At 41.6% G+C, this 13,579-nt stretch overlaps 1 protein-coding gene across 3 annotated transcripts in view; it reads right to left on the reverse strand.

The window, feature by feature from the left end:
• The window catches only part of NCOA3 (nuclear receptor coactivator 3), a 111,254-nt gene that overhangs the window by 19,385 nt on the left and 78,290 nt on the right, over positions 1-13,579 (reverse strand). For all 3 annotated transcript variants that reach the window (XM_083146428.1, XM_083146426.1, XM_083146427.1), the window contains 5 exons: positions 11,022-11,089; positions 5,003-5,110; positions 3,173-3,345; positions 2,124-2,224; positions 1,049-1,223 (listed from right to left, as the gene is read on the reverse strand). In XM_083146428.1, the coding sequence (XP_083002554.1) occupies positions 1,049-1,223; positions 2,124-2,224; positions 3,173-3,345; positions 5,003-5,091 (538 nt within the window). In that variant the 5' untranslated portion in view covers positions 5,092-5,110; positions 11,022-11,089. The remainder of the gene's footprint in view (positions 1-1,048; positions 1,224-2,123; positions 2,225-3,172; positions 3,346-5,002; positions 5,111-11,021; positions 11,090-13,579) is intronic.

Genomic DNA, 13,579 nt, shown 5'->3' on the forward strand with positions numbered 1-13,579 from the left:
GACGCGTACTTCTGCGCTCACCACGCTTCGGGTTGACGTTCATAGTGGGGGTGGCGTGGGGGTGCATTTAACATTGTAAGCACCCATTAGGGTGCTTATACAATTTAAAATCGCATTGCATTGTATGGCATTGTATGCCATATACAATGGTATACAATTTTAAATTGTATACCATCGGGTGCCAATCGCGTTGCGTCGCATCGCATACCATTGTATGGCTTATGGTATGCGATGCGATGGGCGCCGTGCTAGGAAACAAGTACCCAAATAAGTTATTGCTAAAAAATTATATTATATATATTATCAGTATTTTATATATTAAATGCTAATAAACTTTATTAGAATTTAATATTAAAAATTAGATAAAGTATATAAAAAAATGACAAAGTCAACAGCAGTAAATAACAAAACTTGTGGATTACAGTTCAAATCAGAAAAGAAGTTTTGCTATTACAAACAAATCAAGTCTTAAAAGTGGAAGAAGAAATATAACACAGAAATATAAACACAGTGTTAGCCGCATTCTATCCTGATTTGACCCCAACACATGGGCACGTGGCATCAGGATTGAAATAGACTGTGCAGGCAAGTCTATTTCTGCTAGATCAAAAGGAGGGCATTGAGCAACTTGCCCATCGACCCCCCCCCTCGCCGCACCATCCCTCCGTGCCGGGTCCCGGCGGCCATATCGCACACCTGTAGGGTGTTACCAGCTTAATTGAATAAAAAAATCTGTCCTATGTTGTTTAGCAAGATGTCGTGCAATAGCATATCCAATGGACAGAAGTTTTATGCTTTGATGGAACAATTAAGCAGGCTACCTCATCTGGACACCTTGGATATATCATTCGATCAGCCCACAGGATTTGCCATCCTTCAGCAAAACCTGCATTTAACTGAACATGCTTTTAACTTTACCACTTCTTTAAGAGTAGTGTGAAAAGGGTTTCAACCAGGGCAGAAACCGGACAATAAAGACCGTGTCCCCACACATCACAAAAGTTTTACACACTGGTAACTGACAAGAATTAACAATGAAAATACTTACCAGTAGATTTGGGCAGGTTCTTGAGGAAGTCTTTGCGATCGTCCTCGTGTAAGATGGTGTATACACTGGTGTTGACCAGATCTTCTTGCTTGTACTGTAAGTACTGGGTGACATTCTCCGACACAAAAACAATGCTGCTGTCCCGATTCACCACAAACAGAAATCCATCCAGAGCCTGAGCACAGACACAAACATCACAAAACAGGTCACTACTTTGTAGCCTGGATCATTGCCTTAAATATTCCAGTAAGACATATTACCTCCTTCAGTCTTCTTTAAACAACTTTAAGGACAAGTAGTGTCTAATATTTATCCCACAATGATATGACAAACACAGGGGAAGAAGTTTCTCAAAACAAAAAAACGGCCTCTGCCATGTTTCCAGCACTGCCTAATGACATTTAGGAGCTGATTGGTATTTGCAACTACTTCACTATATGTACACACACTCGTACTAAGGTTACAGAAATGTGTTTTACCAACTTTTTAACCCATAAAAGTGAGCACAGATCCCCCAAAAAGTATTTTTAATATGTAACTAAATAAAATGAGAAACAGTGCTCCTGGTTGGGCATAGGCCCCTTATATGGGTCAAAACCTGAGTGTGTGCCACCATTAACCCCTTGAGTGGTATGCCCGGAAATTTGGGCTGTCATTTTATAGTGACATCGGCAGCAGGCTCGGGTATGGTCGGCGCGGCTCAGGGGGACTCGGGAGCGCTCAGGCACCCGAGTCCTCCTGAGCCACCGCGAACATCTCACAGCCTGCCTCCGACGTCACTGCTGAATGTGACAGGCAGCTTAGGCAGGGGGGACAGCGGAAGCACTGCAGGGAAACTCCGGCAAACTAACGAAGCGGAGGTGAGAGAGGGGAGAGCGGAGGTGAGGGGGGGGCTTACAACTTTATGTGGTGGGTTTTGTTGGGGCAGGACAAACCCAAAACCCACCACTCAAGTGGTTAAGAAATGTTGGATATTCTAAATCATATTCAAAAGCAGAAGTCACTCCAATATCATAATTTTTTCCCTACGGGTTAGTGCCCCCAAGATTCAGCTTGCAAAACTTTTGCTTAATACCTGCAACAAGAGGGGCCCCAGGGAATCCTTATCAATAACCCCCTGTCCTGTAGAAGATACATCTGCTTTCTGGACATCATCATCATTGGAGGAGGCCTTTCCTATGACACAGATAACATGGAATATGAATAAAAATACTGCAGGTTTAATGGGCCTGTAAAGAAGACTCTTCAGAAGAAAAGGAATGCATCTAGGAAATATAATATAATAAAGAAAGAAGCTTACCAATTTCTTTAACAAATTATTTTCCATTTGTAAAAACAGACTTAAAATAAATAAAACCAACAAAAATTTCAATTGAAGAAACAATAACGTGAATAATTAAATCTTAATGCATTTAGCACCTATTTTAAGTATATACAGAACGACTTTCCCAATGGAACTCATTTAGTTTGATGAGGCCATCTGAACTTTTTTTTTTTTTTTAAAGCCACTAGCATCCCTAAAACACCCTTTTTAAACGAGATTTTGGAATAGTATTAGACAGACAACCATAGTTGCATTGGGAAATGGGCTCCATTTTGAAGGAAACCTAGGGATATCGCAGGCCTCAAAGCAAAAAACAAAAAAAAAACATCTCTAAGTCTCATAAACCGCTAATTTTAGACTTCATTAAAACCATAGACCCGAAGCCCAGTTCTTTTAAGTGGTATGTTCAAAAGAGCCATAAATGTTAAGCTGAAGTGCGACACATTAACCCTCACTGCTGTATTCCGGAGGTATCAGGACAGGGCCCTGTCCTAGTGAGTTAACTTTATTTCGGGACATTCATTCAAAATTAAAAGATCGGAATACAGATTATTAATAACTGCAGTTTTGCAAATATAAATATATAGACTCCGTAATATGTCTAATAAGGGATTCAAATGTGACAGCACTGTAACTGTGTCAGCATGTAAGAAAGAAGTATTTAACGCCCATAACAAACTAATACATTAGTATCCACCAAAAGATTAATAAATCAGACTTTAAATCATTAGAACCGGACACTCCAGGATCCTTGCCCTTCACTGACTTTGTGAAGACCAGGATAGAACAGCGGACGATACCTTGCTCCTTAATCTGACGGATCTGCCTCACTGTCTCTTTTAAGATTGCACATTTATCGGGTTTGACATTGAAATTGTCAATGTCGCTGAGATTTGCTGAAATCAGCTCAGCCAACTCCTCAATGTATTTGCTCTCCTGCTCACGTCTCCTCTTCTCACCACCGCAGGTCAGGCTAGGAGAGAGGGAGAGAGGGTTTAGCATATGTAATTCATCAAGGAACACACAACTTCATCTTGAATGCTTTATGCATATGCAAAATGGTTGCTCTGCAAATATATGGGAACATGACAGGGAATGAAATACAGACAGCGAAGGAAGTCAGGAACAAGTTCCGTCTGACCCTCATCTCAAGCTGGTAATGTTCACAGTAACCTTATTGTGTACTTGGCAGATAGAGGTTTATGAAAAGAGTTCCTAATACAGTACATAACTTAATAAATATAAACTGCACTGGCTGCTATAGTGAAATTAGACTATATATCAGATGACTGAAATTCTGCGGCAGATCATTCTCAGTGTAAATAATCCGGTTTCTACCTTTCTATATTAACCCAATAACCAAGACAGAAAAAAACAAAATAATCCCTAGAGATAAACTGCAAAAAATCTGCCGAATTCTGCTATTATTCTGGATCCCGTTATTTAATATTCTGTCTGTTTTATAGTTACATTATAAAGACACAACAAAAGGACAAAGTGTAGAAAAGTCCCAAGGCGCTATAAGTCCTTGCTGCCGTAGACCCAAATGGAGGACCACTCGGTAATCCTCGCTGGTAGATACTAGAGAAACAAAGGAAGGTCTTGCTGGCGCTGAACTCGTGTGTCCCACGAAAAAGATGATTCTCGTGAAATGAGGAAATGAAAATATATGAAAAAAAACGTGTTAGAATTTCCAAAAAAATGTGTAATAAAATAGTGTTTATTTGGTAAACACTCAAAAACACCAGGGAAGGAATTCGTACCCCAACTCACAAGTAAGGGAGGTGGTAAAGGTGCGTAAAGGTATCTTTTTAGGGGTTCACCCGTGCAGATAATCTGAAGATGAAATACCAAGTACTGTATAAGGTAAGTCCAAACTGGGCGTACCGTACTCACTGTATAAACAGGAGCTAAACAGGAGTTTAGCTCCTGTTTATACAGTGAGTACGGTACGCCCAGTTTGGACTTACCTTATACTTGGTATTTCATCTTCAGATTATCTGCACGGGTGAACCCCTAAAAAGATACCTTTACGCACCTTTACCACCTCCCTTACTTGTGAGTTGGGGTACGAATTCCTTCCCTGGTGTTTTTGAGTGTTTACCAAATAAACACTATTTTATTACACATTTTTTTGGAAATTCTAACACTTTTTTTCATATATTTTCATTTCCTCATTTCACGAGAATCATCTTTTTCGTGGGACACACGAGTTCAGCGCCAGCAAGACCTTCCTTTGTCTCTAACATTATAAAGACACATCTACATTAAAAAGATAGGTATGTATGAAGGGGTTAATTTAAAGAAAAGTATATAAATCCTTAACTGAATAATGACTAGAACCAATTGAGAAGGGTCTACAATCTGTCATCTAAGACCATTCCTTATTGGAACATTTCCAATCTAGAAAATATTAGATCTGTCCAGAACTCCAGCAACCATCTGCAAGTACAAATGCAAAAGGTTAAATCCATTTATATGGACCTATCCACAGTTCTTTTTCGATCAAATAAAAGTTCTTAGTGAAGGGCGTCATCCTCCGGAACCTTGACTCTATACCCGTAAAGCCTTATATTAAATCGAGAAATTTCCAAACATGCCAGCAGCGGAGGGTTCCAGTGGTATCTCACCTGGGACCAGGGGTGTCACATAGCGAGGGTTTTCGCTTTCTCGAGTCTGAAGACAAAGGGTCCAAGGAGTTTTCACCTAATCCACTCATTGTGAACAAACATCAGCAGCTGGAAAACAAATGACAAAAGGTATCGCATGAGCCTCTAAAAAAAATGAATGAAATAAATCCAACTTATTCAAGATATGGCTATACAGGGTCCTAGTGTAAAGCTTTGTTATTAGATTATATCTAATGAATACAGTATTTTAGGAGGGGGAGCATTCAGCATCCCAGCGGCGGTTATACCAGCATTCACAATACCGACACCAGCATCATGACTACCCCCAGGAGACTGGCACCAGAATACCATCATCAATAAGGATGCCAAACGCAACAATGCGGGGCAGGGCAGGTTAGGGTAAGGCTGAGGGGGTGAAAGGCTAGGGATAGGCTGAAAGCGGCTATGTGTCATGAAGGGAGGGTTAGAAGAGGGGGGGAAGTGTTATGAGTAAAAGGGACAGCAAGCAACAGATAAGGCAAGTAACAAAGAATCTGATTCAGAGATTAATGCCATGCCAATGTTATATGGAGGGACTTTTTTGAAACCAGAGTATGGATTTAGTCACAATGTGTCTGACAGTGGGTGCTATGTAAGCTTCTGTATGGCGGATGCACATAGGAACCACTTGCACAGATCTCTGAATCAGCCTCAAAATTAATCATATCAAGTGTGGCCATTATACATTAGGTGTGGTTTGCACTTATTTCCAAAATAACTTTCAAGAACCTGTGTAATGGAAAGGGGTGTTAGGTATTTTGGAACCATGAGAATTTAGCTACAAGCAAATTATACCCCTTTCAGACATACTCCAAAATCCCAGGTTTTTGCACATGAATGCGCATCAACCCCTGATTTTGGTATGTCTGAAAGGGTCAACCCCGATGTTGTTTTTACCTCAGTTGAGTACCCGGGATTTACGACCCGGGTTAACCCTTTCAGACATAAAAAAAAACCCTGGTTTTTTCAGCATATTACCAAGTAGAACTGCTTCACCCGGTAAAAGTGTGAAAGGGTGCAGGCTGCACCCGGGAAAATGACCCAGCAGTCAAAATACCGGGTAATTACTGGATAGCGTGTCTGAAATGGGTATTATTAGCTAGTCCTAGTTGATTTAAAGGCAGCTTTCTGAAAAGGAATTAGGGTTTTCCATCCAAGTTACCTTCCATATTTGTACACATTTTGTCAGTGTTACAGGCTGCAAAAATTCAGTGTGCGTCATTTGTCTTTTGCCCACCAGATGGCAAAAGATTTCACAGAGCTGTAATGAACTCTGCTGATTATTTGGTTTATCTGTACACACCAGGACACTCATCCATTTCCAAGGTTATTCAAAGAACATTCTCTCGCTCAGTCTGCACCAAAAGCCCCATGTACATAGAAAGGTTTGGTTTCAGTAAAGAGTCCCTAATTCCTAAAGCAACTTGCCCTCAATAGAAGTAATTTTTAAATAGACAGAAATTTTCAAGAAAACTATTTATTAAAAACAAAACAAAAAAAAACAATGCTCTATATCAGCGGCCCCCAACAGTGCACATTTTCCAGGTCACCTGGCAGGTGCACAGATGCACTCATTAGTAAATGACACATTTTAAACAGATCACAGGTGGAGCTAATAATTTCACCTGTGATTCAGTGTGGAGACCTGGAAAACATGCACTGTTGGGGGTCCTTAAGGAACAAGTATGAGAACCACTGCTCTATATATTCAAAGTAGATCGCAATAGGGATGGCCATCGGTGCAGTCGCCATCGATGATGATTCTGCAACCATCCATCGATAGTTTTAGCTATCATTGGTCATCCATTCTCTTTGATTCACTGGTTCAAAGGCCCATCAGAATGTGGGGGAGGGGCTTCAGGGTTGTCCTAAGGGTGGAGCTATGCTCTGTGTCCTGGTACCTTGAGGGGAAAAAATTAAACATAGTTTCTGCTGTGCAATCGATGTAGGGAAACCATCTGGACATCCCTAGATTGCAGGTGAGGAATATGAACGAACCAAACCTACCGCAGGTATTGTTAAAACAATCTCAGGGAGGACAGACAAAAGAGCAGAATGTCCCTCTCTGTTGCAGGGTGCATCTTAAATTTAGAGAAGAGAAAGAGGAGCAGCAGTGTATGGAGACGAGCCGCCCACAGCAAATATTCAAAATGCCTTTAATTTTTGTAAACGTCACATCTAGCAAATTCTATATGCAGCAATTATAAAAGGTGTCAGAAAAAACCCCCTTGGGGTCAGATGGACAACAGCCGGACAGTTGCAGGCCTGTAGCGCTACCATCATGCAGGCACAAGCAGCAGTTACACAGAGGAAAGCTGTGAGCAATAAACCTGAATCCAACACAAGATAGAACAAACAGTCTGTGTGTCAGGGACAAGACTGAGAAAAGTACACAGCGAGCGAGACGGAACCAGGATGTCCTTAATACAGCTTCTAATATCATGTCTTTCCTAAAGACAATCCCTGCTAATTACAGCAGTCAGTATTACAGCTGAAACTTCATTTTACACCAACAAGAATTAAGCGAATAACATATGTAAAATAAAGGTGCGTCAAGCAGAAAAGATATGCAACAGTACAAAGTTAATACTATATGAATCAAACCAAACAATACTTTACAATGAGGAAGCCACCATACAATACTTAACATATATTAAAACAAACTCCAACCAAAAAACTTAAAAAGGCAGTATTGGGTCAAGTTTGAGGTTCTGCTACAATACATACGTGGAGTTCAGCGATGGCCCTGACTTGGCAGGTGCTCCGCAGATTCTAGTGGTACTGATCTCTACACTAAGGCAGTGTATATTAAAACAAGGAGCAGAGTTGTTGACACCTTTCCCCTGAGGGTTTCCTATTCGCTTGCCGGGTGACAGTGGGTGTTATCACCAACGCTACCACACGTTTGTGCCCAGCAGGATAGAGGAACGTAGCACCGGACTCGCCACCTTATGCAATTTCTTTGCAATGAAAACGTAACTACAGATTTCCACATAGATGTTTGTTTTCTTCGGGGAAATAAGTGTAGAGAGTAAATAAATGGTTAGAATTAGTACACGTGTGTATATTTCGAAGGCGTTTACTGGGTGGAGCCATGTTGGAGATGGTAAAAGGGTTTTCTCACTGGTGTGTTTCGGTTTCTATAACGATCCACGAGCCCCTACATACTCTAGTTTTTCAATGTCCTTCAGTGGCAGAGCAGAGAGCCAGCAGTCTGCTGCTGCCAACCCCAGAGTCTCTGCTGATGGCCATAGAGAGATAGAGAGATAGAGAGACAGACAGACAGACAGACAGACACACACACACACACACACACACACTGTGCAATCTCTCACAAGAGGGGATGTTGAAAAAAAAACCTGGAAATAAAATAAAGAATTGAAGGAGCCAATAGTAGTAGACCTAAGATCTCGGCCTATCGGAGTAATAAACGGTTTACCACAAACCCCAGGAGAATACTCGTTTTGTTTATGCAATCATTTTTTCAATGGAATTTTGGTACTGAAACCAATCCAAAGCTAAAGCACCTTGTTAAAAAACAAGTCGCTGCTAGTTGCATCCATTCTATAATTCGCTTCACCTGGGGTCAGATATGATTAAACAATGACATTTAAAGTTACAACCAGATGTTTGGATCAGGAACCTTGTGATCAAGTCCTATCTTGTCAATGTTTTCCCTGTTTTTTTTTCTTATTATTTTGATCAACAGGCAGGTGAGACTTTCAAAGTCAAGCTTTCCAGAGGGGTATGGTTCATAGGGTCGACAAGAGGAAGGTCGACCACTGAAGATAAACATGCATCAAGGTCGACATGTCTGAAGTTCGACTTGGGGTTAGTCGACATGGACAAGGTTGACAGCCAAAAAAGGTCAACATCGGGGTTTTACTTTTTTATCCCTGAATGTTGACTCAGTCGACAAGGACACAAAAAAAAGGGCAGCGCTACGCTCGGCACACTGTCTTATTCTCCCACCACACCCTATCGGATGGTAGGGCACGAAATACCGCCTGTTGGCTGAAAAAAAAAAAAAGTGAAAACCCCCATGTGGACATAATGCATGCGTCCACCCAATGACCCTGCCGACCTAACACATGTGTCGAACTAATGACCCTTTTGACCTTCATGCATGGCGACCTAGTGACTGCATCACTTTCGGATGAACCTAGTCTGAGCATGGGGCAGATGTATTATAGCGGCGCATAGGCTCAGGCTCAGAAGTGTCTGAGTGCAGAAGCCAGTCTCCGCTTTCTCTTTGTGTACTAATGTGAGCAAGCGCTGACACAGCCACTGTGTGCTGTAACACTGGTACTGGTGTATACATTACCATTAAAAACAACAGAAACAGGTGCAGTTTCTCCATCTGGACATGGCCTCTGTGGCAGCGGCTGTTTGCCCACAACACTACCACAAGAATAAGAGACGGACTTCATTTTTTTACGTCACTTCAGGCCACTTCCAGCCGCTGCCCATAGGAATGCACATTGTTTTGCCGCTCCATTACTGAAACCATCTAAGCCACAAGCAACAGCGCCATTGTGAGTGCAGACTGTAACGCATGTGCCATAGGGATTATTCACATTTTTTTTTCATATAGGCAGTAGCAAATAATTACCCACCTACACATGGCCACTGGATGAAGTTTGAGTGTGCCCCTAAATAAGGCCATTCATATAGAAACGCAACGTATATGAACTTGAAGCTCTCATGAGCAGGGCCCTCCATACACTCACATCTGAATCTCCTGTTCACACCATTGTCTGCGCGTGTTATGCTTAATGTGCGATTAGATTTGTATGATTTATAGCAGACGGCCCAACGCTGCGGAAGTCTGTGGTGTCTTACAAATTAACAGTGATGAGCAATGACGCCACATATTGCAGAACACAGAAATCAGCGCCAATATCTTCACATAATATGCAGCAGCCCAGCTCACACTACCTGCAGGACACTGACATCTGAGTGACCTTGCCTACATTCACCTGAAATCCTCTTATATTCTGGATCATCTCTGATGCAAGGCAACCCAATCTATCCACAGTTTGAGCGAAATCCGTTGGAATCCATTCCAATTTTCAAAAAGCAGGCATTCAGAAATGGAGCGTCCCAGCATTACCCGTGTAATCACATGTTGTCCGTACTCATTACATTGACGATGTCAAATTTAGAACAAGTATTATTGCTGCGGCCAAGTTATACAAAAAGAGTCTACCTAGGTTGTGTTGACCGGGAACCCAACCGAGATAGCCAGCAAGTATGTAGTTAAGTTGCTGACGGACAGAATACCCACAACCAAATGACAATGAATAGTTTTTTGTTGAAAAAACAAAAACCACCACTAGTTCATACTTTAACATCCCAGTGAGCAGCGAGGCACCACGCAGTGAAACATGGTGAGCACTGCATTATGGGCCTGATGTACTAAGCCTTAAAAATTGATCAAATGGAGAGTGATAGGAGATGATTGGTTGGAGGTTTATTATTATCCATTGTATCACTTTTCAAACTTAGTACATCTGGCCCTGTGACATATTATGATCATGTCGATATATTGAGTGTAGGCATTTCAACAGTCGGTATTATGTATGTGTCAGAATATTGATCATAGGTATTTACACCGCGCAGGTATAACCGTGTCATTCAAGTAATTGTCGGTAATTCAGTTGTATGTAAATCATACTGATCCCAGCCAGCATTGTAACCAAATGTCATCTGACTTGGGTCACGTGGGAGAGGCGGACCACCGAGGCTTAGAGATGGTCGTCTTCAAGTGCTGGCAGTGGGTAAACAAGCCTCTGTGCTGCTAGGGAACAGTGTGCAATAACCCAGGTTGGTGTAAAAGGAGAATAATGGAAGGTTAGGCATAGGAGGGGAGGTTGAAAGGCAGACGTTTACAGGATTTTGTTTCTGCTTTCCAAATATCTTGTCCTCTAATTATCACATGTATATCTTGGGACACAAAAAAAAGGTCATTACTACTCACCTGAGATCAAGGAGTCCGGGAGCTACATAAACCAAAGGGACGCTGCACCTTGCATTTTAAGAGGCGTTCTGCAAGAAAGGAACAAAACATTTAAAATCAATTGTTTGTTTATATATTGATCTTTATGCAATACATATTCTTCAACTTGGTACTAAAGTTGTCCAGCTTTTCGGTTTAACCAACTAAAATACAGAAGAGGCACCACCTGCATGTGCAGACACAATATCGTTTATCCCAGGCAAAAAGGGATCTTTCACAGGAGACAATTACACTTGTCCCGTAGAGCCCTCTACACGCAGCCAAGATAAATGCTATTTCATCTATAAACTCTGATGAGAAAACTCATCAAAATAGAAAATACAGTAGAATGTGCTAATGGTTGGATTCTGTTCATTTCTTTGTCCAACACATACAGCCCACTGGTTTGTTTCTGCATAACGTTGTTTTATAAAGAATACAAAGAGCGCGAGTTTTAGATCGCTATGTTACAGTGAACCTGGAGACCCGCGTCTGTGTGTGTGACAAGGGCAGCTCCAGAGTGTCAACCACAATCAGTGGGAAGTGTCACGGCTCGTCTCTGCGATTTGTGGCACTAGCAGTGTTTAATCCTGCATATGGTAAAGAGATTCATTAGCCATGTTAATTAGCAGGCTTTTTGGGCGCCTAAAGGGAATGGAGAAGAGACGAGGAGGGAGAGAGACTGAGAAAGGAGGAGAACGAGACAGAAATTGTACATCAGCAGCTGTGCATTTAAATTGATTTATTGAGTGCGGCTTGAAGCTCTATGCAAAGCAGGGGCTGCTCGGGCTAATTAGAAAAATAAATTGCTCTTGGAAGATATTTATAAAGCATTCACATGTAAAATCACACGCTGCAGACAGCACGGAGGTGCGGAGAGAGGACAGCAACAGACGCTCAGCTGACACGCCACAGTCATGAGGCTTGAGAGGCTGCACTTACAGCACAAGTTCATAAAGGAACCATACAAGCGCCTAAACGTACGTAGTAGGAAACACAAAAGCACAAAATGTAGTCAGCAGATTTATCTTTAACAACATGGATCTGATGCTTGTGCAAGAACTAAACAAACAAGGAGATGCAAAACGGAAACAGACCAGCCGGTATAATGCTGGAGTTCTGTTCTCAGTACGGTAAAGGGGATCACTTCTATAAACACATGAAGGACTGACATAACACAAAGTTTAACGTTATTTTACTTCTGGAAACAAACTTCCATATTCTATATAGTGCAGTATTGGAGGATAATAGAGACATCACCCACAATCTAAGATCCCATGTCATAAATCACACATGCTATCAAAGCTTCCTGTAGGAGCAGCATAAAAATGGATTGCAACCCATCCTTGCACGGCCAACCAGATGCTAATGAGGTACTTCTTGTGTCTTCCTTGATTATTAATCTGTGGTGACATGTGTGCGTCAGACTTTGGCACTGGTAATAGTGGAAGATGGACATCACACTCTATAGTGATGAGCTGAGCACAGCGCTGGCGGAACGCGGCGTAGTCTGATGCAATGCAGTATGTGGCCTCACTCCAGGAAAGGCTTACTATCTGCCCTATGGGAATAAACTGAACATCCCCACAGCAGCAACAGCTCCTGGGCCTGCGCCTTCCTGCACTGTTCTAATGCTCGTTCCCCACAGTTCTTACACTAGAACACACTGCAGCATTCAGTACTGTATGGAATCCACTGCTGTGTGACACCTTCTCGGAGCCTGCCTGTATGTTTACCTAGAGTCCATTCATCCCTATATTTTTATGATCTAGTACAGTATGAATTCTACAGCATCCGAATAGTTTACTTAAAGGCAGTGAACACAAATTGGGCAGATTTTATAATAGATAGATAGATAGATAGATAGATAGATAGATGTCAATTTGTAACAATAACTGGCAACCAGGAATGCTTAGTATGACACACACATACTTTATTTTCCCGACTCATCAACTTTACAGATATTTTTCCTTCAGTTCATAGATGTATAGAAATGATGACCCGGAATGCAGATCTCAAGGATGTCCTCATATAAACAGGAGCAAACTTCCAGAGAAGGGGGAAGGGAGCGCACAGCAATGTCACAAAGTATAAACAGATGGGATGAGACAGACACGAGTACTGCGGCCAGCTGCAGCTTATTTCATTAAAATATTAAACTACCAGGGCTGCCGATCCTGACCATTATACCTTTAAAAGCACGGGGTACAGCAGAGTCAGGTAAGTAGTGCAGCTTGACAGTGTATACTGCTAGCTTTAAAAAGTCCAAGAAGGGAGACCAAAAAAAAAAAAAAATCACTTGCTGCCCGTGGAATTACTAGGGTTTATGGCGTAAACCGTTAAAAATTATAGCAAAAAAATAAAAATATTCATAATTCTGGTACTACCTACTATTGAGTAACATCTGCAAAAACACATACTGCTGAGAAGGGATTGTCCACTCAGACAGAAATGATCTACTTTGTACTGGTCAGGTCAAGTCTAAAATGGTCATGTCTTCGGTTAACAAAACGACATGCACAAATTTGTCTAGAATATGC

This window comes from Crinia signifera, chromosome 6 (assembly GCF_055691185.1).
Source record: "Crinia signifera chromosome 6, ASM5569118v1, whole genome shotgun sequence".
Lineage (NCBI taxonomy): Eukaryota > Metazoa > Chordata > Amphibia > Anura > Myobatrachidae > Crinia > Crinia signifera.